Below are 26,482 nucleotides of genomic sequence, written 5' to 3' on the forward strand. Positions count from 1 at the left end.
TGATGGGTATGGGTGCCGGTCCCAAGTTGACGTGGACCGTCTGCTCCTACTCCTCCGGGACCAATAGGAGCCCAACTCCGATTCTGAGGTGTCTGAAAACAATGACCACGGGGAAGAGGTACTTCTAGGAACTGAGCTTTCGCGCCGAGGGCTTGGGGATTGGCTGCTGGGTGTACTCCAGTGCCAGGGAGTGGCGCACTGGGGTCAGAGATCAGCAGGCCATCATAGCAGGCTTTCCCCTTGAAGGAGCCCAGGGAACAACCGGTGCCGGCGACCTGTCCTGTCTGGGAGGAGAGAACGGTGCCGTGAGGTGAAGCAGTTCTTGGACCGCCTCAAACACCTCTGGTGTCAAAGGAAGGTGCAGCTCACAGCTCAGCCTCGGCGAGCGTGGAGGGTCCAGACTCAAGCGCCCTTCCACACAGGCAGGAGTCGGCATGACCATCACTGGTGGAGCAGCACTAGTGTGGCCCAACTCTGGTCTCACAGCGGCAGGCTCCGTAGGCCTAGCAGGGGGAGAGCGACCGCTCTCCAGCCTCTTCTTTTGTGGCACCAGCGATTGTGAACGATGTCAGTGTGCGGCATGTGAGCCGCGAGTGGAGCCGTGATGGTGCAGTGAGTCCTTATCCTTACCCAACACCGGTGCTCGTGCTGATGGTGCCGGAGCACTCCGCATAGAGGAGGTGGTACTCGGTGCAGGGTCCATCGACCCAGGGTTGGACTGGGGTTGGAGCGCTGCCTCCATCAACAGGACCTTCAGGCGCTGCTCTCTATCTTTTAAAGTCCTGGGCCGAAAGGTGTTACAAATGGCACAACGATCCTTCTGATGGCCCTCTCCCAAACACCTTCGACACGAGGTGTGAGGATCGCTTCTGGGCATACACTTGCCACAGGCTTCGCAGGCTTTGAAACCCAGAGACCCCGGCATGCCCCGGTGTCAGGAAAGCGTAGAAGGGGATTCCTCCCCCCCCAAAAAGGAAACTTATCTAACACTAATAAACTAACTATTAACGAACAATGGAAAACTAATGGAGAACAATGTAAGAAACTGCTAAATGTGCTTGTCAAGACAAGAGCACAGGGAAGTTCCAGCTAACCATCACTGGCGGTAAGAAGGAACTGAGGGGGTGGCGGGTCGACAGGGCTCTATATTGAGCGCCATGAAGGTGTAACTCCGGGGGGCGCCCAGGCCGACCTGACGGATGCTGCTAGGGGAAAAATCTTCCAGCTACCGTGCATGTGCGCGCGCACACACCTGGTTGGAATCGACATGAACAAGCACTCGAAAAAGAACTCTATAGTTCACAGTTTAAGAACCAATGCACTAAGAGACAATCGGTCCTCAATCCAGGTAAATAATTGAGGTATTAATAGGAGCGCCACATACAGAGGGAGGAAAGAATATATTGAATTTAAGGGTTCTTATAACAGTTTAATGGGCTATTGTCATTGGGCTAAACATTGAGGATACTTTTTGAAAATAAAGTTTAATCCAACTTCTTTGTAGAGTCCACTCTAGTAACCTTCTTGAGAAAAGACTAATGTACATCAGCTCCTGACTAAATTAAACACCCATTAAAAATTAGCTTCCTGATAATCACAATCTCATAGAATCATAAAATTGCAGGACTGGAAGGGACCTCGAGAGGTCTTCTAGTCCCCGGCACTCAAAGCAAAACTAAGGGCTGGTCTACACTGGGGGTGGGGGGGGAAATCGATCTAAGATATGCAACTTTAGCTACGAGAATAGCATAGTTGAAGTCGATGTATCTTAGATCGATTTACCTCGGGTCCTCACGGCGCGGGATCGACCGCCGCGGCTCCCCCGTTGACTCCGCTTCCGCCTCTCGCTCTGGTGGAGTTCCGGAGTCGACAGGAACGCGTTCGGGGTTCGATTTATCACATCTAGACAAGACGCGATAAATCGATCCCTGATAGATCGATTACTACCCGATCCGGCGGGTAGTGAAGACGTACCCTAAGTATTATCTAGACCAGTGGTTCTCAACCCATTTACCATTGTGAGCCGCATATGAGCTCTCTGTGTGTTATGTGGGATGCATCCACACACACACACACATATATATATATACATACACATACATACATACATATACATATACATACACACACACACACACACACACACACACACTACTTGTATGGCCCTGAGGAGGTCACATGGGCCGCAGCTACATGCTGATTGGGCCGCAAGTGGCCTGTGGGTTGAGAACCACTGAGCTAGACCATCCCTTACAGGTGTTTATTGAACCTGCTCTTAAAAATCTCCAGTGACGGAGATTCCACAACCTCCCCAGGCAATTTATTCCAGTGCTTAACCACCGTAACAGTTAGGAAGTTTTTCCTAAAGTCCAACCTAAACCACTCTTGCTGCAATTTAAACCCATTGCTTTTTGTCCTATCCTCACTGGTTAAAGAGAACAATTTTACTCCCTCTTCCTTGTAACAACCTTTTATGTACTTGAAAACTGTTATGTCCCCTCTCAGTCTTCTCTTTTCCACACTAAACAAACCCATTTTTTTCCAATGTTCCCTCATAGGTCATGTTTTCTACACCTTTAATCATTTTTGTTGCTCTTTTCCGGAATTTCTCCAATTTGTCCACATCCTTCCTTAAATGTGGCACCCAAACTGGACACAATCCTCCAGTTGAGGCTGTATCAATACAGAGTAGAGTGGACACAACACTCCTGCTAAGATATCCCAGAATGATGCCTGCTTTTTTTGCAACAGTGTTACACTGTTGACTCATTTAGCCTGTGATACACTATGACCCCCAGATCCCTTTTCGCAGTACTCCTTCTTAGGCAGTCACTTCCCATTCTGTATGTGTGCAATTGATTGTTCCTTCCTAAGTGGAGTACTTTGTATTTGTCCTTATTGAATTTCATCCTATTTACTTCAGACCATTTCTCCAGTTTGTCCAGATCATTTTGAATTTTAATCCAACCCCTCCTAGCTTGGTTTTGTCCACAACATTTATAAGTGTACGCTCTATGCCATTGTCTAAATAACTGATGAAGATATTGAACAGAACCGGACCCAGAACTGATCTCTGAGGGACCCCACTTGATATGTCCTTCCAGCTTGACCATGAACCACTGATTACTACTCTCTGGGAACAGTTTTCCAACCAGTTATGCACCCACCTTATAGTAGCTCCATCTAGGTTGTATTTCCCTAGTTTGTTTTGAGAAGGTCATGCGAGATAGTATCAAAAGCCATACTAAAGTTAAGATATACCACCTATATCTCCCTGTAGAAACTCTCAAAATAGTGTTATTAGCAAGTTATAATGTGAAACAGCTGAAGGCTGAAGATTTTCTATCTCTGATTTAAAAAACGACAAGTCTACACAAAAGCTGCATATATCCCCTCCTTTATTTTTCAACGCATCTTGTGAGGTATTTATTTCTACCACAGATAAAGTCAAAGGATCTGGCAATGTCTATCCTAATTTTTTCAGCAAGTATATTCTACCCAGGTGTCAATGGTATAATGTGTGTGCAACTTACTTAAATTATCTTTGGTTAGATTGGCATATCTGTAGTTATAGGCTATAAGGTTTAGAAGTGTGCCCTTTATTTTATTGGGAAGCATAAAAATAAAAACAGTACAGGCACTAGGCAGATAGGCAGTGAAATATGCTTTTGATTTCACTTCTGACTGGAATAACTTATTTCCAATGTAAAATAAAGCCTTTCCACTCTTTGGGCAGTCTCAGAGACAAATACTTCTTACGGCTTTACTGAAAACCTTTACCATTCTATAGACTTTAAAGAATTCACCTCATAGGATGGGATGGACTTGGGAGGCAGTGTGTTAAAGCATCATGCTGTGTCAAATTTCACTCCCTATAGTGACTGCTCATTGCCTTTCAATAACACAAAGTCTGTGCAGTGTTTTACATGATTTGGGGCACAGAAACACTGCCACTACTATTGCTATTTTCTGCAAATGTTACCTCTGTGAGCTAAATCAAATCGGGTGAATCGTAACAAAAGACAATAAGAAATCAATTACCATTGAGTTTCTGTCCAAGAAGGCATTAGAAATCAACAAGTTAGGGAAGAATAGCAGAACATGAAGTTTGCTGTTCTTCTGGAAAGTGCAGTATGAACGAGAAAATGTGTTAGCACCATCATCTGTAATGTAAGGCAGAACAAAAGACCCTCTGCCAGGGAAACTGATGTTCCACATTTCTGCACAAATGTGGAAAAGTTGATGATGATATTCCCCCAGGCTTCATGCTGCTGCAGCATTCATGGTTTGTTTGTACAGCATTATTACTACAGATATCCACACAAAGCTAATTGTGATTAAGCTGTTTTGCTTTGGTAAGAAAACAAACTCAAAGTAATACCAGCGAGGCCATGAGAGTTTACCTTTTTGATTAGCAACACAAACATACTTCCAATCTTTTACTTGTTTTAACCCAGTGTGGGACTTACAGGCCCTACAGTTTTGTGGTGCTTCAGTGCCAATTTCTGCAGCAGATACCGATACATTCTTTGGCAGGGAAATAGAAATCTCCTGCTTGTTTGGAGAGAGCAGATGCATACCCATGAGCTACAATGTGAGCAAAAAATGGAAGAAGTCTTTGAATGCCAGGCTATTAATAAAAATGCCAGGGCTATGAATAGGCTTTAAGATTGTCAGAAACAAATCTCTGAGGTGCAGGTGTAAACTGTCCTAGTGTTGCTGGTCCTGCCACAAAGCTAGCACCACTTTGTGTACAAGAAAGCACAGCACCTTCCCAAACAAGTAAGAACAATGGTTGTATTGTTAAGGCACTCAGCTGGGGCCCAGGTGATCTGGGTGCAGTTCTCAGCTCGCAGATGTCTTGTGTGACCTTGGGAAAATGACTTGATCTCTGTGCCTCAGTTCTCCATCTATAAAAATGGGAATAATAATCCTTCCTGTCTTCTACCATTGGTCTGTCTTATTTATTTAGATTGCACACTCTTCGGGGCAGGGTCTGTCTCGTACTGTGTTTGTACAGCAACTAGCACATGGGGCCCCTATCTCAACTGGACTAGGTGCTACCATAAATACAGATATGCTTTGAAAGACTAAAATACTTAATTCAAATCCTATCCTCTCAAAATACATATAATTGTAAGTTAGAGTTACTAAGAATGTTTATGGATCACTTATTGTAAAGGAAAGGAGAAAAGTAATTATTACAAGAAGCAGTAGGGTTCATCCCCCTGCACAACCTTTCAGCCTAAACCAATCTTTTTGTTTCTTAAAAGAAAAATCGGACTGTATTTACTTGAGAATTTTGCCAGCAGTTGGCTGGTCCTGTCCCCAGTAGTAAAGATCTAATCCAAAGGGTATTATAGGAGCTTTAGCTCTTTCTTCTTCTAGTTTTCCTGTCTCACTGTCAAGCTCTCCTGAAGCTGCTGGCTCGGGATTTGCAGACGCACTGGAGAAAGATAATAAAAAGTCAATAGAGAACAATAATGATCACAACTATTTCCCTGCTTTTTCTAACCTTTTGCACCAACACTCACATTATCTAAGATCCACTAGGACTTCTACTATCTACTTTACTTGGTTTGTTCTTTAGGATATAGAGTGTGATGCTGTCATATAAGCAGAGCACAATATATAGTTAAGCTTATCAGAACACTCAGCTCACGCTGCTTAAAAAGATGTTTCTCCAGTCTTGTGGGAACCTAAAGGTCTATATGTGATGTAATAATGGATCATAGATGGCGTAGTACAACAGAAGCCACAGTGAGGGTGGTATTGCAAACCTAATTCAGAACCGTCTTGCTTCTGTAGATTTATGTTCATGCTTGTACTGTCATTACATAGATTGCAACATCCTTGTTTTGTGTGCACAGCATTCCATCTCCCAGACTTGCACCATTGGGGTTTTCAGCGACACCACCAATTCAACCTTTCCCTTAGCAGAAGTTTTGTGTTACAGACGGACAAAAGTGTATAAAGAAAAGAGGAAGGTAAGGTTGTCAGCTGTACTCAAACACAGTACTCCAAAGTATATTGGTATAAAGGGGTTTTTACCAGGTGCATCATTAGCAAGTAAAGGGATGGCCTTCCACTATTTGACTAAAGAATGCCACACTACTAGTTATGCAATGTTAGATAACAATTCACTAAACCCAAAATATGAAGTTGCAGAGCCTAAGCACTTCAGTAGCCCAAATTATGATGGTCTCACTAACTTATAGTATTAAAACACATAAATATGTCTTTTTTTCAATTTAGAAATCTAAATTTTTAAGTTTAGTTTGTTATTGCCTTATTGATTAAACCCTCCAGAAAACTAATGGAGTACAGCACTTTGCCTTTGCAAGGTTGCGCTTCAGTTTCTGCTAGCTTTTTACACTGTACAAGTGTCATTTTGGGAGATGCCAGTCCATTAGCAGGTTACTCCAGTCACAGGGAATACTAGGGTCCACCCTCACAGATTTGCAAGCATGGCATATCAATCTACCACTACACTAAAACCTCAGAGTTATGAACATCACAGTTATGAATTGACTGGTCAACCACACACCTCATTTGGAACCGGAAGTACGCACTCAGGCAGCAGTAGAGACCAAAAAAAATAAATAAAAAAATAAAAAAGCAAATACAATACAGTACTGTGTTAAACATAAACTACTAAAAAATAAAGGGAAAGTTTAAAAATAAAGATTTGACAAGGTAAGGAAACTGTTTCTATGCTTGTTTCATTTAAATTAAGACGGTTTAAAGCAGCATTTGTCTTCTGCATAGTAAAGTTTCATAGCTGTAGTAAATCAATGTTCAGCTGTAAACTTTTGAAAGAACAACCACAACGTTTTGTTCAGAGTTATTAACAACCTCCATTCCCAAGGTGTTTGTAACTTTGAGATTCGACTGTAATTCACAGTCAGGACTGAAATTTCAGCAAGCTCTGAATAGGATTGACAAACGATAGTTCTTTGAAATCAGTATGACAGGCCTCAAAAGCTGGCATTTATGACATAGTAAGTCACTAGGAAATCCAAGGCTTTTGAAACTATTTATTTGCTAATCTAGTATTAGGATTTGCAAACCAAAACATTCCCCCAGCAAACAGAACCTTTTTTTTTGGATGGGATCCCCATGATAAGTTCTTAGTAATAGATTTTCTAAAGAATCTATAAAAAATGATTAGCAAAACCTACATTTCTAATCACGCATGTGTTAAGACTGGGTATAAAAAAATATTATTTTAAATACAAATAAGTAATATTTTATAGCCTAATCCAGTGGTTCTCAAACTTTTGTATGGTGACCCCTTTCATACAGCAAACCTATGAGTATGACCCCCCCCCTTATAAATTAAAAACACATTTTAAAATATTTAACACTATTATAAATGCTGGAGGCGAAGCAGGGTTTGGGGTGGAGGCTGACAGCTTGTGACCTCCCAAGTAATAACCTTGAGACCCCCTGAGGGGTCTCAAATCCCAGTTTGAGAACCCTTGGCCTAATCTCTTCTAGCCTGCCCCGTTTCTGGGTGTACTCTCTGGGAGTGCTTTTGTAGCTAACAGAGCCAAGGAACATCATAGTGATATTTCTAGAACAAATAAAATGATCATGACCTGGTGTTTAGGGATGGTAACTTAGGTAGCTTATCTCGGATAAGCTTCAACGTTGCAGCGGCACAGGTTGGATCAAGTTCCTCTTCATTCCTTTCTGACTGGGAGTGGGAGCTCAGCAAAGCTGGCCTCACAACCATTCCTTTTGCTAATGCTTTCGGAGATGATTGGGGCTCCAACCCTGAAAAAACAAAAACAAAAAAACAGCATGTTTAGAAGGGGAAAAATAATGCCTATAAAAAGAAAAGTCTTACAACTACACCACAGTGTTTGGTAAGGCTAGCAAAGCAGTGGATAGATTGTGGCTAAATCACTGACTATTTTTTGTTGCAATGGCATCAACCAGCATGTTACTGATACAAGCCAGTAGATACAGTACTATTTCTACTATGGGGAAATTATTATTATTTTAGTACAAACAAGTATTATTACCCTATCAACTGTAAAACCTCATTATGACATTGTATTATTCCACCAGGAAAGAAAAGTTAAACAACAAAAAGATGTCCAAATTGCTACATTGTTTTTTGACATGACTGTTGCTGGTAATATTCTCACATCAGCCCTCTCAGGGTCCATACCATACTCACTGCTAATCCAAGGCAGAGTAAAAGGAACTATGAATATTATATCCATGAGTGATGCTAAAGATAAGTTCCCTATCTAATACAGAAATGCAAAAAAATAAAGTTGCAGAGCAGCAGAAGAAAGAAAACAGACTTAATAGCCATAGGCTCCCCTGTGCTGTGGTTGCTTTGGTGTAACATTCCCTGTGCAAAGCAGACCTAAACTTGGCGCAACCAGGCACAGGGGGATAACTCTGATGTAGGGATATTCATTGGTGGTATAGAGCTGACATAGCAGGTCAGACAACAACCTCCACCTTACCACCACCACAGCTAGTTAGGGAGCATGGCTAGTGAGAAAGCTGTGTGGAAAGGCTTTTCCTCCAACCTGGTGATGCCTGCAGAAGCACAGGGCATGTCCACCAAAGCAGCATCCTTATGACAATCGGACATGATTGAGGAACAAACCCACTGCAAGATCTTCAGCACCAAAAGCTCAGCTACTGCAGTGATAGGGGCAATATAATTGTTTTACATAGGCAGACAGACAGTTCAGATTAGTGAAAGTTAGAGTAGATTAGACAAATCAAAAGCATAGACCTCTACCTGCTGAACTAAGACAGCAGCTCCATTAGCAGATAGTAGTAATAGGCTCTGATTCTCCAGGAGGGCCAGCCAGTAGAGGGAGACCTGATGACATGCACTTATCCAATAGTTTACATTTTCACTTTTCAAACAAATAAAGTAAGCATCTTTATAAGATACGCGAACCCAAGTACAAACTGTAAGACCAAAACAACAAAAACTATTGTTCCATGGGAAGGAAAGTTTGAGCAAGCTGTTGCAGCCTTCATCTGGAAAACAACCCAGTTTGCTTGAAGTCTTTCCCACCATCTATCCCACCCTTCATTTCTTAATTGGCAGCACTGAACATATAGCATGCTCATCTATTACTTCCATTTCTTAACTTGAGCACTGGGCAGGTGACTGTGTTTGACACACTGTCTAAAAAAATCCTATGTAAAAATTCATTCTAATTGGCTTTGATATGAGCACTGCAAAATTTATTGGAAACCAGCTAGATAAGGGAAATGATAATTAAGGGTAATGGGATGAAACTGAGCAGAGGAAAATATAGGCTAAAGGTTGGAATCTTAACAGGGAGGTCTATTAGACTGTAGAACAGCCTCTCAAGGAACATTGTGGAGATCATCACTGAAGTGTTTTTAAAAAAAAAAAAGGTTACTCACCTTCTCGTAATTGTTGTTCTTCGAGATGTGTTGTTCATGTCCATTCCAATCAGGTATGTGCGCGCGCACGTGCCCAGTAGCACGTGCACAGTAGCTGGAAGATTTTTACCCTAGCAGCAACCATAGGGTCGGGCTGGGCGCCCCCTGGAGTCGCACCTCCATGGCGCCTAATACAGAGCCCTGCCGATCCGCCACCCCATCAGTTCCTTCTTGCCCACTACTCCAACAGAGGGGTAGGAGGGTGGATATCGGAATGGACATGAACAACACATCTCGAAGAACAACAGTTATGAGAAGTTGAGTAACCATTTTTTCTTCTTTGAGTGCTTGTTCATGTTGACTCCAATCAGGTGACTCACAAGCCCAAGTTCAGGAGGTGGGGTCGGAGTCATCCATTGATTGGAGCACTGCTCGTCTAAAGGCCGCATCGTCTCTGGACTGTTGGGTAATCACATAGTGCGCGAAGAAAGTGTGTATGGAGGACCATGTCGCTGCTCTGCAGATTTCCTGAGTAGCGATCTGCGCCAGGAATGCTGTTGATGAAGCCTGCGCCCTGGTGGAGTGCACTGTGATCAGGGGTGCGGGAACTCCCGCCAGGTTGTAGCACTCATGGATGCAGAATGTGATCCATGACAAAATGCGTTGTGACAACACAGGTAGGCCTTTCATTCTGTCCGCCACAGCCAAGAATAGCTGGACTGATTTTCTGAACGGCTTCGTCCTCTCGAAGTAGAAGGCTAGCACCCTGTGGACATCTAGTGAGTGCGGCTTAGGGTAAAACACCAGGAGAAAGATGTCATGGTTAATGTGAAACTGCGATGCAACCTTCGGGAGGAAAGCAGAATAAGGTCTGAGCTGCACTTTGTCCTTATAGAACACTATATAAGGGGTCTATATAAGGGGTTAGGGCCTTGAGTTCAGACACCCTCCTGGCCGAGGTTATCGCCATCTGAGGGAGATTGGCCTCTCTCTGACCTCTTTTTCTTCTGAGCCGGCAATTGGGACCGGTGCCCAAGGCTGGAATGTCCCCGAGAGGCTCGATGCCGGTGCCAAGCTTCCTTGCTAGCATCTTTCTTTGGCACCGGATCCTTCAAAGACAGCGCTGGAGGGCTTCGTGGCAAAGACAAGGTGCTGAGAGAGCAGGGTCCCCGGGGCCTGGGTCCAACTGAGGTCAGAGAGCTGCCTCCATAAGGAGAATTTTGAGATGCTGCTCCCTCTCCTTAATGGTTCTTGGTCGGAAATCCCGACAGATCTTGCAGCAGTCTTTCTGGTGACCCTCACCCAGGCACCGTAAGCAGGTGGTGTGGGGGTCACTTTTTGGCATGCACTTCACGCAAATCTGACAAGTCTGAAAGTCCGGGGATCATGGCATGCCCCGGTAACAAATGGGGTGTGTGTGAAATGGGGGGCGGGAACCACCCATAACTGAAACTTCTAAAGAACTACTAAACTATACTAACTACTGGAAACTAGCTATGTACAGTGTACAGCTAAAGCACTGCTAATCCACTTGCCGAAGCAAGAGAAGAGCAAGGGGAAGTCCCAGCTACCATCACTGGCAGCAAGAAGGAACTGAGGGGGTGGTGGGTCGTCAGGGCTCTATATTGGGTGCCATGAAGGCACGACTCCAGGTGGTGCCCAGGCCAAACCAACAGTTGCTGCTTTGGAGAAAAAAAATCTTCCAGCTACTGTGAATGTGCACACACCTGATTGGAATTGACATGAACAAGCACTCGAAGAAGAAAAAGCGGTTACTAACATTCCGTATCTTTTGTTCTTCGAGATATGTTGATCATGTCCATTCCAATGTAGGTTTGTGCACCACCACTGGAAAGTTTTTCCGTCAGTGGTATCCGTCAGGTCGGCTCCGGTGGCCCCTGGAGTTGCGCCCTCATAGTGACAGTACATAGGGACTTGCAGCACCCTCAGTTCCTTCTTGCCTGCTAACTCTGACAGAGGAGTAGGAGTTCGGGTTGTGGAATGGACATGAACAACACATCTCGAAGAACAGCAGTTATGGAAGGTTAGTAACCATTTTTTCTTCTTTGAGTGCTTGCTCATGTCCATTCCAATGTAGGTGACTCCCAAGCAGATGTAGGAGGAGGGATCAGAGTTCAATGACAAGCAGACTGTTGCACTGCTCTGCCGAATCCAGCATCGTTGCTGGCCTGCTGAGTGAGGGCATAGTGTGTTGCAAAACTGGGCTGAAGACCATGTTGCCACTCTACGGATATCCTTGATGGGAACCTGTGCCACAAATGCAGCTGAAGACGCTTGTGCCCTTCTGGAATGTGCCATCAGGGCCGGAGCAGGGACTTTCGCCAGGTTGTAGCACACACGGATACAAGAAGTGATCCACGAAGAAATTTTCTGGGTTGAGATTGGGAGACCTTTCCTCCTGTCTGCCACTGCCATGAAAAGCTGAGTAGTCTTCCTAAATGATTTAGTTCTTTCTATGTAGAAGGCCAGCACCCACCTGACATCTGGTGAATGAAGTCTCTGTTCCTGCCTGTTGGCATGTGGTTTTGGGTAGAAAACCAGGAGGAAAATGTCCTGGTTATTGTGGAATTGCAACACCACCTTTCAGAGGAAGGCTGGGTGAGGGCACATTTGGACCTTATCCTTAAAGGAGACCGTGTATGGAGGTTCTGAAGTAAGGGCCCTAATCTTCGAGACCCTTATGGCCGAGGTGATGGCCACCAGAAAGGCTACCTTCCATGACAAGTAGAGTAGAGATCACATTGCTAAGGTCTTGAATGGGGAACCATCTATGTCAGGAAGCTCTCTGCCTGTGGGAATTCTGCATATCCCACTTAATCCATCTCGCCTCCTATCTCCCTGGGGGACAGAAGAAGTTAGCGGATTGCCTCCACTGGTCTTTCTCCAATCACGAATGGTCCATCCGCCCGGATATCGTAAAGAACGTTTTCCAGAGGTGGGGAACTCCCCTGATACACCGGTTTTGCAACCAGACACAACTGAAAGCGTCTTCAGTTCTGTTCCTTTCTGAATCACAGCCTGGGCTCATTCACGGATGCGTTTTTCCTTCCCTGGAGAGACCATCTTTACTACACATTCCCCCCTTTCCTCTCATACACAAGGTCCTGCTGAAGGTCAGAGAGGAAGTCACAAACCTGATCCTGATAGCCCTGGCCTGGCCTCGCCAGCACTGGTTTACCACCCTTCTGGATCTTTTGCTGGAAACGCCAATCAGCCTACTTCTGTTTCTGGATCTCCTCTCTGAGGATCACGGATGCTTACATCATCCAAACCTCAAGTCCCTCCATCTTATGGCCTGGAAGTTCCAGGGCTGAACCCCTTGGAGTTAGCATGCTCAAGTCTGGTTCAAGAAGTTCTTTTAGAGAACAGAAAACCATCCACTAGGGCCACATACCTGGGAAAATGGAAAAGTGGATCTGGACAGCGCAGAAAGGGGTCTCGCCCACGTGATCATCAGTTCTGTGTATTCTGAACTACTTGCTACACCTGAAGCAACAAGGGCTATTGGTATCCTCAATTATAATCCACCTGGCGGTGATTTTGACTTTCCACCAGTGGGTGAACAGCAGATCCATCTTTGCAAACTCGCTTTGTAGTTGCGTTCTCAAGGGGCTGTACACAAGAGTCCCGGGTAACCAAGGCATGCCCTGGTGCCAGGGAAGTGGTAACCCCAATAACAAAGGTTCTAATCTAACTACTACTAAATAACATTGAATTGTAAATTCTAACTACTATAATTAACTATATACAGGAAAAGGCAAAGTTCACCAAGGAGAGTACTTGCATGAACACAGGATGAGCAGAAGTTCCAGCGACTGTCACAGGCAATAAGAAAGAACTAAGGGGAAGGTGGAATGGCAGGGCCCTATATACTGGTGCTATGAGGGCGCGACTCTAGTAGGCATCAGAGCCAACCCGACGTATACCACTGAGGGAAATACTTTCCAGCGGCGGTGCTCGGAGTGAGCACACACCTACACTGAAATGGACTTGAGCAAGCACTCGAAGAAGAACAGCGCTTAACATTACACTGAAAGAAACTATGCAGGAGTAGAAGGGTTTACAGAAGAAGATGGACTAGAATTTCCCATCTCTAACTTCTATCATAATCAGCTGTAGTGATTTAAGGAAGTTTGCCAACAAACAGGTGCATTGCAACAAAGCACAACCAAACCAATCCCATTATAAAAGATGGCCTGTTCTACACCTAAAATTTCTAGATACATTGCTCAGGGATGTGAAAAATTTCATGCCCCGTGCAACATAGTTACATTGACCTAACCTCCAATGTAGACCCAGCTACATCAATGGAAGAATTCTTCCATCGAGCTAGCTACTGCTTCTTGCGGGGATTTACTACAGCAATGGAAAAAACCCTTCATCAACTGTAATGAGTGTCTACACTACAGTGGCATAGCTACTGCACTAAAGGTGTGCCTCTGCGATGCTTGTAGTGTAGACATACTCCCCAGTTATAAGGGTACTTTACTTCCCCAAGTCTTAACTGCTCTAGCTAAACTTCCTTCACAATATACAACTAGTCATAATATACAAACCCTTTGATATGAACAAGATTAGCCCAGAAGAATTTATGATGTCTTGAATGTAGGCCAGAACAATTTTTGACCAGATTAAAAAAAACAAACAGGTTGGAATGGGGATAAAAATACCTTTTTGGAAAGCACCATTTAAAGTCACAGCTATGATATTTAAATTATATTCCAGTCATTGCTAATATTCAAAAAAAGTTTAGCAGTTCTATACTCAAGGGGGAGGGGAAAGACCCATTAAAAAAAAAGTTCAAATTTTGTTCCAAAACTTCCTACACTGTATATGCAAAGCATAATCACTCACTTATCACATTGAGTTAGACTGGCGCACGCACACACACACACACACACACACACACACACACACACACGCACGCGCCAAGAGAGATAAATGAACAATGTGACATTTAGATATATACAATCACAACCAAAAGATCAATACAGGAATTCTGAAGGGTTGCAAGAACAAAATATTTTTTCATTGATTTGTTATTTTAAACCATTAAAAGAAAGATGGCTAAACGTGTGAAAGGTAAATATATTATTACAGCATTAACAAATACTGTTATAGTGTACACATTTTAACATTTGTTTATAAAATTAGTTTTGGTGATAAAATAAGGCAAGAATCCTCCAAAGCAGATAGATGAAACTTCTATATTTGTGTTATAAATACAAGACACTGAATGTGATTTTAAAAGTAAAATTCCTCTATAGACTTCAACTATTCCCTGTATTTCATCTAGCAGAAGTACAGTACCTGGGTTCAAATTTGTTCCAATATCTGCTTTTAGAAACAATCATAAAAATGTCCAAATACCCCTTTTTGTTTAAATTGACCAAATGGCACCTATTTGCCTGAAGCAATAAAGTAGACAGTGTTCAAGAGATAAATCAATAGTAGGAAATAGAGAGGCTGGGGTTTCAACTGAAAGTTAGGCTGCTGAATGCTGACATTATTGATTTTAGCTAGTTCAGCTGGCCTTGTAATTAAAATGTAAATTTGAGAAAGAGATTATGTCCTGACAGAAATGGTGGGATTAGGAGGAGATAAAAGCCCCCAGTCAAAATTCAGAGAAAGAAATGAGAAAGAAAGAGTACAGGTTTCCTCAGCTGTGTGGATTTAGACTAAATCTAACTACTTCAGATTCACCTACATTTAATTGAAAAAACGGAGATAGAATATAAACAAGTATTATGGACTGCAACTTTCCTGGAGCAATATAATATTTAATTTCTGTTTCACATTTTAAGGAGTCCTACCCAAGCCAAGTATGTGTAATTTATATTAATACACACACACATACAAAAGCAAAAAACTCTCATGGAAATTTACCAGGTTGGGTATAATATTTACTCACTCACCCGTTACCACCATGATCATGAAAAAACTAAAGATATTTTTACTCACCAAATACAGTAAGCTGGGTGAAGAGAATTTTGCAAGGCAAGTTCTATATGAACACACAGAAGTACTCCCACACAGAGCTTGAACCTGTGCCCACAAAAACAAATGGCAAAGCTTCCATTGTCTTCAGTGGTTCAGAATCCAGCCTATAATATCTATGTATGCATATACACAGTGTGTGTAAACAAATTATGATATGTGATAATGTATTATAAAGGTTTCATTATTTGTGAGGGTTCCATTACTCATGAGGGATGAAACCTTGACTGAATTATGCAGATCATCCCCAACAGGTGCTACAATCTTTTCATATCACATGGCATCATGTATTTTTGAAATTCATTTCAGAAGTGTTTTAGAGTTTGCTTTATTTTAAACTACTTTACTGGATTCCTCTCTCCTATTCTTCCACCTCTAAAGGCAGGCTCCCTGGGTAACATGACTTCAGCTATACAGACCTCCGAGGTAAAGAAAAAGCTAAATGGTTTTAAAAGTTTCTAAAAATGTCTGAAAAGAGCTTTTTAAAAAAATATCTAAAATGGTTTAACAGTATCTTGGAGCCTTCCAGGGCTCCAAGTATTGTACGCTGCACTGGGAAGCTCAGAATCTTCCATTTCTGATGGCACCCATTTCTAGTCCTGTAGGTGTATGAGGTATCTGACAAAACCAACCAACCAAAAAAATCCCCAAAGCAGCTGTTTGAAGTGCTAGGAGGTTTGAAATGTTAGATATAATTCTGGCAAATGTAGATGTTTTAACTGAGTGCAAGTGAGGTAATCATAAGCATGATAAAAACAATGCATCACACGGACATACGCAGAGCTTCCTGAAGAAAGGTTGAAAGAATCTTTTATAATGAAAAGTGTTAGGCAACCTAAATATAAAGGTCACTACCAACTCCCCCTATAATGCACACATGTTCACTAACAAATTTTCATTAAAGTTGTTATAACTGCACATTAAAAATCCTAAGCTATAAAAAACATAATTAATAGCTAAGGTCATTAACTACAAAAATTAAATTACATTGCACATCTTATGTGGTTTGACAAAACAATTACAGACATGCTAACAATTATAACCTTAATGCTCATTATAACCTTATCTCTGCCCCATTTTTAATCTAGTCTAGGATGAGAGCACTCCGATGACTTCACACACTATATCCCCCTGAACCTGCAACTTTTACTAAATTTACCACGACTGCTCTGTGACAAATTTGCCACCCTACTAATGTGCATGTGAACAGTCCCCTTGTAAAATTAATCCTGTGGACAAACCTACAAGATGCTGATTGTGTTGTGCAGTGTTCAGCACCTTCAACTTCTATGAACTTCAGTGGGAGATGAATGTAGTCACCAACTTGAGGAAGGGCCTACAGATTTCAGAAGGACCTTACTTACAAGAGGGACCCATGCATGGAAGTGTGAAAGGATTTTCATAATCTACTCCTTCGTATATATGAGAAAGAAACAATGTTAACATTTTGCTGGAAGTAGAAAAATTTTAATCATGTTTTTCTGTAAATGTGCAATTATTTAATTTATATTAAATTTTTAGGTATATTTTATAATGACAAAATATATTGAATTATTTTTCTTTATGGGTTGCTGTAAAAGGGATATTTTTGTCTGAATATGATTTTTTAACGTTAATGTAATGTAGCAATTTTACTTTTAAATTAACAGCTAAAATATTTCTAATAATTGCATGCACTGAGGAAAAACTGTTTAAATTTTTTGTATATAGTGGATCAAAGTCAAAGTTGTAATTTGAATATTGACTATCACCTCTAGGTAGATTGCTGATAAACCATTTATTAAGGGCAGTATTATTTTAATTATGTAGTCAGTAACCTTCACTATTCATTTCCTCAATTTTGAAGATTTTTTTAAATAGCAACCTTAATCTTAATTTTACAAAAGTCTTTACTCTATACTTCCTTTTTAAAAAAAGAAAAAATATGCTTGTTTAATCAGAGGTATTATATCTTCTGAATGAAGATAATGAATTGTGTGTTAATACTGTTGTCTTCTGATGGGGGGGGGGGGAGGAAGAGGCTCCTAAATTCTGCAGGGTACAGAAAGCAGGGGGTAATGCTGTTTCTTACTCCCTTTTCAATAACTGCTCTGGGTTTTTCCCTATAGAAGTCAATAACTGCCTGTAAATTCTCCATGTAACCTAATGGACTAATTGGTCTAGTGCTAATGTTGCAGCTCTATCATGCTCTTGGTTCTGAATTTAATTTCTGAGAATGGGACTATGAATTCTAATGTTTTTCTGTCTGTTTACTTTGGTCTTCTCCAAGTTTCTGAAGAATGACTGCACATAACCTGAGGGGCACTGCGACATCCCCTGTGCAGCTCCTAGTCCTGAGGGACACAGAGCAGGATCATTGAGCCTGGGAAGGAGGGTTTTGAATTCTGCAATGCAGCTACACTCAACTGAAGAAAAATAAGACTTAGAATTTATGAAGTCCAGATCCCAAGAATGAAACTCAAGATCCACAACATATTAGACCTACGATATTAGCTAAACAAACCTATTGAGTTACATGGAAAATGTACAATCCCTTAGTGACTGAGTCCCTGATTCAGGAAAGCATCCCTACTGGAAGTTAGCTAAAGCATGTGCTTTCCTGAATCTGAGCCTGAAAAAGGAAGTGTAAAAATTTTTTTGAGAGATTCCTGGAAAAAAAAAAAAAAAAAATCAAAGAATTTGTCAGAAGTCTTTGCAAAGAGCTATCTGAAATCCAAAGAATCTGAATGAGAAACAATTCCTAGACTTCTAAGAATCCCCAAAGGCCTAATTCTGTCCCCCATATTATTCATCAATCATCTCTACAAAGCCACTAGAGGGGCTGACAAGACAACATGGACTGAAGTGCTAGCATTATGGAGACGACATCCAGCTCTACATCTGCTGTGTGTTATAAGCAAGCAGCACAACCCAAATATCTTTGTTGCCTAGCCAAAATCAGCATTTAGCTAAAGCTGAACCCAGGCAGGTCTGAGGTAATGCTAGTGAGAAAAAGAAAAGAGCTTTAAGGATCTTGTTTTTTCTATAAAACTCAACACTATCAAGAGCATCTGCCTCCATATATTGAAACTGGTCAGCAGCCTTGGGATAGGGTTCAGAGTGAGCTAGACATATTGGAGGACTGGACCAAAAGAAATCTGATGAGGTTCAACAAGGACAAGTGCAGAATCCTGCACTTAGGATGGAAGAATCTCATGCACTGCTACAGCCTAGGGACCAACTGGCTAAGCGGCAGTTCTGCAGAAAAAGACCTGGGGACTACAGTGGACGAGAAGCTGGATATGAATCAACAGCGTGCCCTTGTTGCCAAGAAGCTAACGGCATATTGAGCTGCATTAGTAGGAGCATTGCCAGCATATCGAGGGAAGTGATTATTCCCCTCTATTCGGCTCTGGTGAGGCCACATCTGGAATATTGCATTCAGTTTTGGGGCCCCCACTACAGAAAGGATGTGGATAAATTGGAGAGAGTCCAGCGAATGGCAACGGAAATGATTAGGGGACTGGGGCACGTGACTTATGAGGAGAGGCTGAGGGAACTGGGGTTATTTAGTCTGCAGAAGAGAAGAGTGAGGGGGGATTTGATAGCAGCCTTCAACTACCTGAAGGGGGTTCCAAAGAGGATGGAGCTCGGCTGTTCTCAGTGGTGGCAGATGACAGAACAAGGAGCAATGGTCTCAAGTTGCAGTGGGGGAGGACTAGGTTGGATATTATGAAAAACTATTTCACTAGGAGGGTGGTGAAACACTGGAATGGGTTACCTAGGGAGGTGGTGGAATCTCCATCCTTAGAGGTTTTTAAGGCCCAGCTTGACAAAGCCCTGGCTGGGATGATTTAGTTGGGGTTGCTCCTGCTTTGAGCAGGTGGTTGAAGTAGATGACCTCCTGAGGTCTCTTCCAACCCTAATCTTCTATGATCATTTTGGGCTCTTCAAAGTTACTGGATAGTTACTAAAGTTATACTCATTTCCATATGCAACTGCTCAGAAGACTGTGCCCCATTTTATCACCCACACTGATCTATACATTCATGACCTTCAGCCTTGGTCAAAACTCCTCAATGTCGAGGCACAAAGCCACATCATGAAAAGCAACCAGTTGTTATGAGATACAGCATCCCATTGACAACAAAGGTCACTAGTCACCTCACTCCAGTACTCACCTCTTTGATCTGACAACTACTTAAGCACAGTCCAGTTCAAGGTCATTGTCATGACAGTCTAACTCCTCCATGGGATTGGTTCTAGCCACATGAAAGATTGCCTCCTCTCCCCTCCCCTCTCAAACTGTGACCTATTATAGCAGTTCCACTTTACTGGAACAATGAAACCATCAACCAACAAGGGGAAATTAATGAGTGCAGAACTTTCACGGCAGCAGGACTTAGACAATGGAACTCATTTCCACAAGAGATAAGAATCAATAACCACAGACCTCACCACTTTTAAAACTAAATGTAAACCATCAAAAAAAATGTTAACTAAGTCCTTCACACACACGCACACCAAGAGAAACCCCTGTAAACTAATCAAAACATTTTTCTTACCAGCAGGTAAGAAACAAAGGGGTGCTCAAATGCTGCAGTGAGAAAAGCTTGAGACAAAGTGGGTTGTTTGTTTCTCATGGTTTCCAAGAAGACCTTGCTCCATCATTCACATTTTTGACAGAGCAAGGGAAAAATGGGATTTGAGCTGAAGAGAGCTAATGGATGCTTGCTAGCTTTAGTATGAAGATGCCTTGGTTAACATCTTGAAACAGAGGAAGAGGTTTTTTTCCATGTTGTGATAGATATGAGAGCCTTGGTTCTGCACAGAGTTCTGTTATAAACAGCGAAATAACACTTGATAAAGATGGATATTTCTAGATCAGCTGAATCCGGTGGAGGTCTCCATGAAGAAAGAGACCAATGTGTAATAGTAAACGTAAAAGAGAACATTTCTTTGCAGCTTAGACTAAATGGTTTCCATTTCAGTTCATGAATGATTTTACTTGTGCTGTATTTTCTTGCCATGTTTTGCCGTAAATCTTTTATACTAATACTACTAACAACATTTACAGTTGGAATTTGGTTTAGATAGAAGATAAAAGCACAGAAGTGTTTCTATAAGCAATAATTACTAATATGATCTTGCTTTCTGGCTCTCTTCAACTCACTCTGGATCTAAAAGGGAGATGGGCATGAAGAACTAGAAAAGACTTGGCATGGCAAAAGTACAAATTTAGTTGGATAATATGTATAGGAGGCTGACTAAAGGTTAAAGCTATTGCTTCCACAGTACCACAAAGGAAGCACTGTGCTTGCGTTAACCATATTCTAGATTGTAAACATATCACCACCCAGGTATTAAAAGGAAAGACTAATGCTGACACCATCGTTGTGGGTTAGCATGCAATGCAATGAATCATTACTTACTGATTCTATTTAATTTTTTTTAGAAATACTGGAAAATTGACAATCATACAGTCGCACAAGGGAAGCAAGTTTTTAAAACTAGACTGGACAAAAAAAAAACTAGTAAGGCATACTCTTAACTTTACTTTACCAGTTTTGGTGAGCGAGTTTGGTGGTTTCAGCTGAGAGACGAAGAACTAAACGACCATGAAGACTGAACTACCCTTGCACCCTAAAGGTGGTACCTCCACAAAAGGATTGAGCCACATTGTCAGGATAGCGTGGCAAAGCTTGTTCTATTACCATGCATGTTGTTCCTGTTGTGTGAATAATGGACTTCAGTCTCCAGGACTACATATCTAGTATATTTCATGATCATTCACTAAAACGTCTTTTTAAAAATGTTGAGACTGCTTGCTCTTATATAATATATAAAATAATCTGAGTGCATCAGAAGAATTATAAATTTACTTTTGCATATTTTTTATTCCCTTCCTATTTTTGCCTGGAATGACTCGCAGTTCTATTATACTGTCACAGTGTTTTTTATTACTGTAACCATCAACTGCACATCTTGGTAGGCACAGGCCAAAGGGCCAGATTTTTAGAAAAATTGTGCATACAAGTTGCACTTGCAAAAATACATTTGCTATTATGCAGAGATTAGGGTCCACCATGCAAAACTGCAAATACAATTTTCTGAAGACAGTCAGAAGTGTATGACCTGTTATTAATCTTTTAATATTTACAAATGCAATCATCCATTACTTATTGGTATTCACTATATGAACTCTTACTGTCAGGTGAAAAGGATTTTTGTTTTTTTAATTAAATGTTATAACAGGAAGTTTCGGTTTTTAAATACTGACGGGGGAGTGCATTGGAGCCACTGGTGGGAAGCTCTTCTTATCCTTCCAGGCACTGGGAAGACTGAACTTAAATACTAAAGAGCAGTTTCTGTGTTTGAGAACTATTCTGTATTTTTGCACACTTTACTGTTGAGATAGTCTTAAAGATTCACGCGTCATTGATGTCAATAAAGGGTTCCCAGTGATTCCAAAGCACTTGCATAATGATAGAAAAGTAACTCTTTCTGTTGATGTACTCTGTAGCAAAGTGCTCTGGTGCTAAAACAGCGATATGCATGCCATCTATCACCCCACTGCTGCAAAATCATCCACTATGTCCTGCACATTGCCCAGAGTCTCAGTCCTGCATAGCAGAAGGCAATTAAAGGCCCTGCACACTTGCATGACAATGGCTACTGCACTGGATTTCCTGACTCCAAAATGATTCCCGATTGACTAGTAGCAATCTGGAGTTGCACGTTTCTATGATGCAATCTCCACTCACTTCACTGTCAGTGCAGTTCTCATTTTGGTGTACCTGCGCTGGAGGGCTAGGGCAAGTTCAGCACACGGATCCACCAATGTGGCCTTGCACACCCAAAAGTTCTGCAGCCACTGCTCATCATCCCAAACTTGCATGACAATATGAGACCACCTGTCAGTGCTTGTTTCTCGGGCCCAGAACCAGCGCTCCATGGTCTGCAGCTGCTCCATGAACACCACCAACAACCTTGAATTGTTTCTTTCTATGTCCCATAACAATCTAGCCTCCAAGGAATCGCCTTGTTCAATGCGGGGCCTCTTGTGGCTCTGCAAATACTGCAGGATCAGGCTCCCTGTGCTTGCAACGCTCATAATAATAGTGCAGAGCTGTGCAGGCTCCATGCTTCTGTCAGAGGTGGCAGACAGCGAGGAGAGCCAGGCGATTTTAGGGCATTTTGAAAGAAAAAGAAAAAACAAAGGCACAAAATATTTTGGGCTGAAGACAAAATTATGGGATGGAGAACACTGAATTATGGAAAGTTGGCCCCATGCTCCCAGTCACCCCTGCATGACTTGTTTCGTCCCCATCAGGCGCTGCGAGAACTTCCCAAAAGACCCTGCACTAGAAGGCGGGGAGTTGCACAGTGAGATACCTACCCACGGTGTCCTGCATTTGCTTTCTGCATCAATACAAGCACTCCTGGTAAAGACGTGCGCCGCCGACACAAGGAACCAAGTGTGCACACACACAAGCGGTTTAATAACTGCAGTGACTGTATGCTGATGTAACTTAGGTCAACATAATTTTGGACCATAGACATGGCCTTAGTCTATCCCAGTAACATCACATTATGCAAGCTAGGAGACCAGATTTGTTTTTAAATGAATAGAGCCCCAACTTTTACTGTGTTAGCAACATTCCAGCAGTATTACAGTCGTTGGAAGAAAAAATATAAGTCAATAGCAGTGATAGTATTTTCAATGCAAAATATCAAAATCAATTCTAATAAAGTTATACTGGTAATTTTCTGTATTAATTCCTTTTCATCTGAACTTGTGTGTCTTTTCTAGATGAACTAACAATCTGGGGTGTCTTATACAAGTATCTGACATTTTTCTTTTAATAACAGTGCATTTAGAATGACTGTGATACTGCAAAATGGTTGGCCCCTTGTCCCACTACAGACATCAGGTGCAAGTGTAAATAGGGATTATACAAATGGGAGGTCGTTAAAAGTCTGGTAATGCTAATTTGGCATGACACCCCTAATGGGATATATCTTCACACTTCAGTTACCTAATCACCTAAATTCTTTTAACAAATTTACATTTCATCTTACACATGGAGATTCAAATTGACTTGTCTATTTCTCCCCCCATCCTACAGTTCCATGATAAAACTCAGCTCCTTATCTTAGCCATTAAATATTATTGTAACTTTTTGGGGTTGCAACATTTATATCTATATACTCTCTCCAAAATAAATTTACCCGTGGCACAAACTTTTTAGATCTCAGTGGAACAACAAACATAGATTTGCAACCAAAAATGGTATTGGAAGTTGCAATTCATTTCACTGGTAAATACTTTCATTTCTCTTTGGGAAAATGAAAGGGAATTAACTGACTTTCTGATATGACATTTAGATTACCATTGTATAAATTTCAGTGGTTGTGTATTACATCTTTGTTTTATTACATTACATAAAATGTTAATTTGAGGAGCTGTTCGACTTTCATTGTTTATTCAGGTGCAGAATAGAGGGGGGAAAACCTTTAAATTATTCAGACTTTTTGTAGAACAGCAAGAGCATATTTAAAATTGAAGGTGTAATATGCTGTAGTTAAGAGATTCCAAACACATTAGACTTCTGAACTGAGATGTAAAATTCCATTGTTTCCTATATGCAAAGCATTTCACATGAATTAAAAACAAAGCTACCAAAATAACACTTCAGCTGTATAAAACTGGGATAATTCAATTGATTTCAATAGAGTTTACCAGGGACGATTTTAACCCTTTTGTATCTGGAAAAAACAAATGTCTATATTTAGTTAAATATTTAACCCTTCAACACAGTTGAGTCTCCTGCTATCACATCACACATCTTTCCTATGCACATGATTTATTCTTTTAGGCCCAGATTTTTAAAGGTATTTAGGCACTGATTTGCTCAGCATTGCAACACCTAACTGATTTGGGAGCCTATGTCTTATTTTCAAAAGTGATTTAGGCACTTAAGAGTTTAAATCCTATCAACTGTTAATGAGATTTTGGCTCCTAAGTGCCTAAATCTCTTTTGAAAATGAGACATAGGTGTTGCAATGCTGAGCACTGCAATGCCTAAATACAGTACCTTTAAAAATCTGGGCCATACTAAATTGGCCCTTTAGTGCATATAAATTGGTTTTGATCAGGCCTTTTCTGATTTAGTAAAAGTGAACCATGTCACTGGGAGAGTTAACTTTTAGAAATCTTTTGATTAAAAATATAAGCCCAACAAGATTTGAACTCAGTGGAGCAAATGCAGTTTTCAGTTACACTGGTGTAAATCCAGAGTAATTCCTCTGAAGTCAATGACATTACTCCATAGTTACACTATGGAAACAGAGCAGAGTTTGGCCCAGTAAGTTACAAATGCACTTAAGTATATGTTTTCATCCATCCCCATGTGCTTAAGAGCTTTTCTGAATAAGGATTCTTTCTTGAATTGAGGCCTTGAAACAGTAATTTTTTCCACCAGAGAAGGAGCCCATATTCTCTCAGGAACACAACAGAAATAATAATTGCTAGCAACAAACTTTTAAAAGAAATCAAATAAAGGTCTATGAAGTTCATACTAAGCATGTCCCCTAGCTTCTACCCAGATATATATACATACAAAATATCACAGTCAGATTTGGGGAGGAAGGGGGAATTGGCATTTTGGTTCTTCAGTTAAAAAAAAAAGTAGAAGAATGTATCTTTTTATTAGCTACATTATTTATAGAAATAGGGAACTGATTATTCTATTCCATACAAGTTCTCATCAATGCAGTATCTGAGCACCTTCCACTAAGTGCATTAAAAGATGTGACTAACATCTGTCACGTGTGGTTTGTTCATTCTCTCATCCTCTTCCCATAGGGAGAATTGTGTGTGCAGTTGTTTTGTGGGGTTCAATGAACACATTGCTATGTGTTTATGATAGAGGAGGCCAGGCTGAAGTCATGCGCTTTGGACTTGGAATGGAAGGTGGTGAGGATTAAACTGACCTTTTATATGTTATGCTAAGAATCTTCAGGCTGCTGTTAAACCACACATGGAAGCCAAGTTCCAGTGCTTGGTACAGTCAAGGCAAAATACACCAGACTCCCCATCATCCCTAGTGCAAATCCTCTCCTTCAAGTCCATTCTCAAGACCCACTAGTACTGCAATGCCTACTCAGAATGAACCAATATTTATATAACTAAGTTGAGAGGCAGTTGGGGCAAGTGATTATTTACTCATTGATGTAATTACATTAACATTTATAAAAATTGATATCATATATATAAATATTGTAAATATTTGATTGTCTCCCTTTTGCCCACCCTTCATATATTGCTGGTTTTAGGATTGTGAGCTCTCCAAGGTAGGGTCTGCATCTTCATATATGTTTACCTAGCACAATGGGGATCTCATCCTGTTTGAGGCCTCACTTGGTTTTGAGGCACTAGCATGACTCGATATTTTGAGGTTTCCTTGAGCTGACTTTGTTAACTACTGCAGACAAGCAGGCTAACTTTACTGCAGACCTCCCACACACTGTAGTCAGTCTACATGGTCTGAGACAGTCAAAAGTACAAGGTCACTCTAATTGCCACTTTCTCGATTTATATATGCACACCTAAATTCCCTCTAAGTTGTGCGGCTACCCAGCAGTCTACCAAGTGCCCCTCCCCCCCACTGTTCCTGCCCTCTGCCTTGGAGCCCCTGGCCAGCTGCTCCCAGAAGCCTCCTGCTTGCTGTGAAGAGCGGGGGGCGCTGAGGTCAGGGTGTCCCCCTGTACTCCATCTCCACAGATCTGCGGGGGGACACGACAGGGCTGAGGAGTGGGATGTGGGAAGGAGCTTGCTGGCGGCTGCTGCTGTGTCTGAATAAGCAGGCTTCAGACTGGTGAATGCCAATCTACTTAAAGGGGCAGCACATGTCTCTGTTACACACACACACGCTTTCAAGCTCCCCTACACATACTTGTATTATTATTGTTGTTACTTCTTGATACTTCCTGCAATAAATATATATTCTCTGTGACTGTATTCTTTCAAAGTATTGTTATTTTAGTTTTTTGACTGGTCTATGCATTTCATCATTTTTATTTCTCTCTT

The 26,482-nt window shown here is 41.5% G+C and overlaps 1 protein-coding gene across 1 annotated transcript in view; it reads right to left on the reverse strand.

Moving 5' to 3' along the window:
* Nucleotides 1-26,482, reverse strand: part of UVSSA (UV stimulated scaffold protein A) — a 98,582-nt gene that overhangs the window by 31,789 nt on the left and 40,311 nt on the right. The window contains exons 9-10 of the mRNA XM_065405595.1: nt 7,602-7,779; nt 5,294-5,446 (exon numbers count right to left, since the gene is read on the reverse strand). Of these exons, the coding sequence (XP_065261667.1) occupies nt 5,294-5,446; nt 7,602-7,779 (331 nt within the window). The remainder of the gene's footprint in view (nt 1-5,293; nt 5,447-7,601; nt 7,780-26,482) is intronic.

The sequence above is a fragment of the Emys orbicularis genome, chromosome 5 (assembly GCF_028017835.1).
Source record: "Emys orbicularis isolate rEmyOrb1 chromosome 5, rEmyOrb1.hap1, whole genome shotgun sequence".
Lineage (NCBI taxonomy): Eukaryota > Metazoa > Chordata > Testudines > Emydidae > Emys > Emys orbicularis.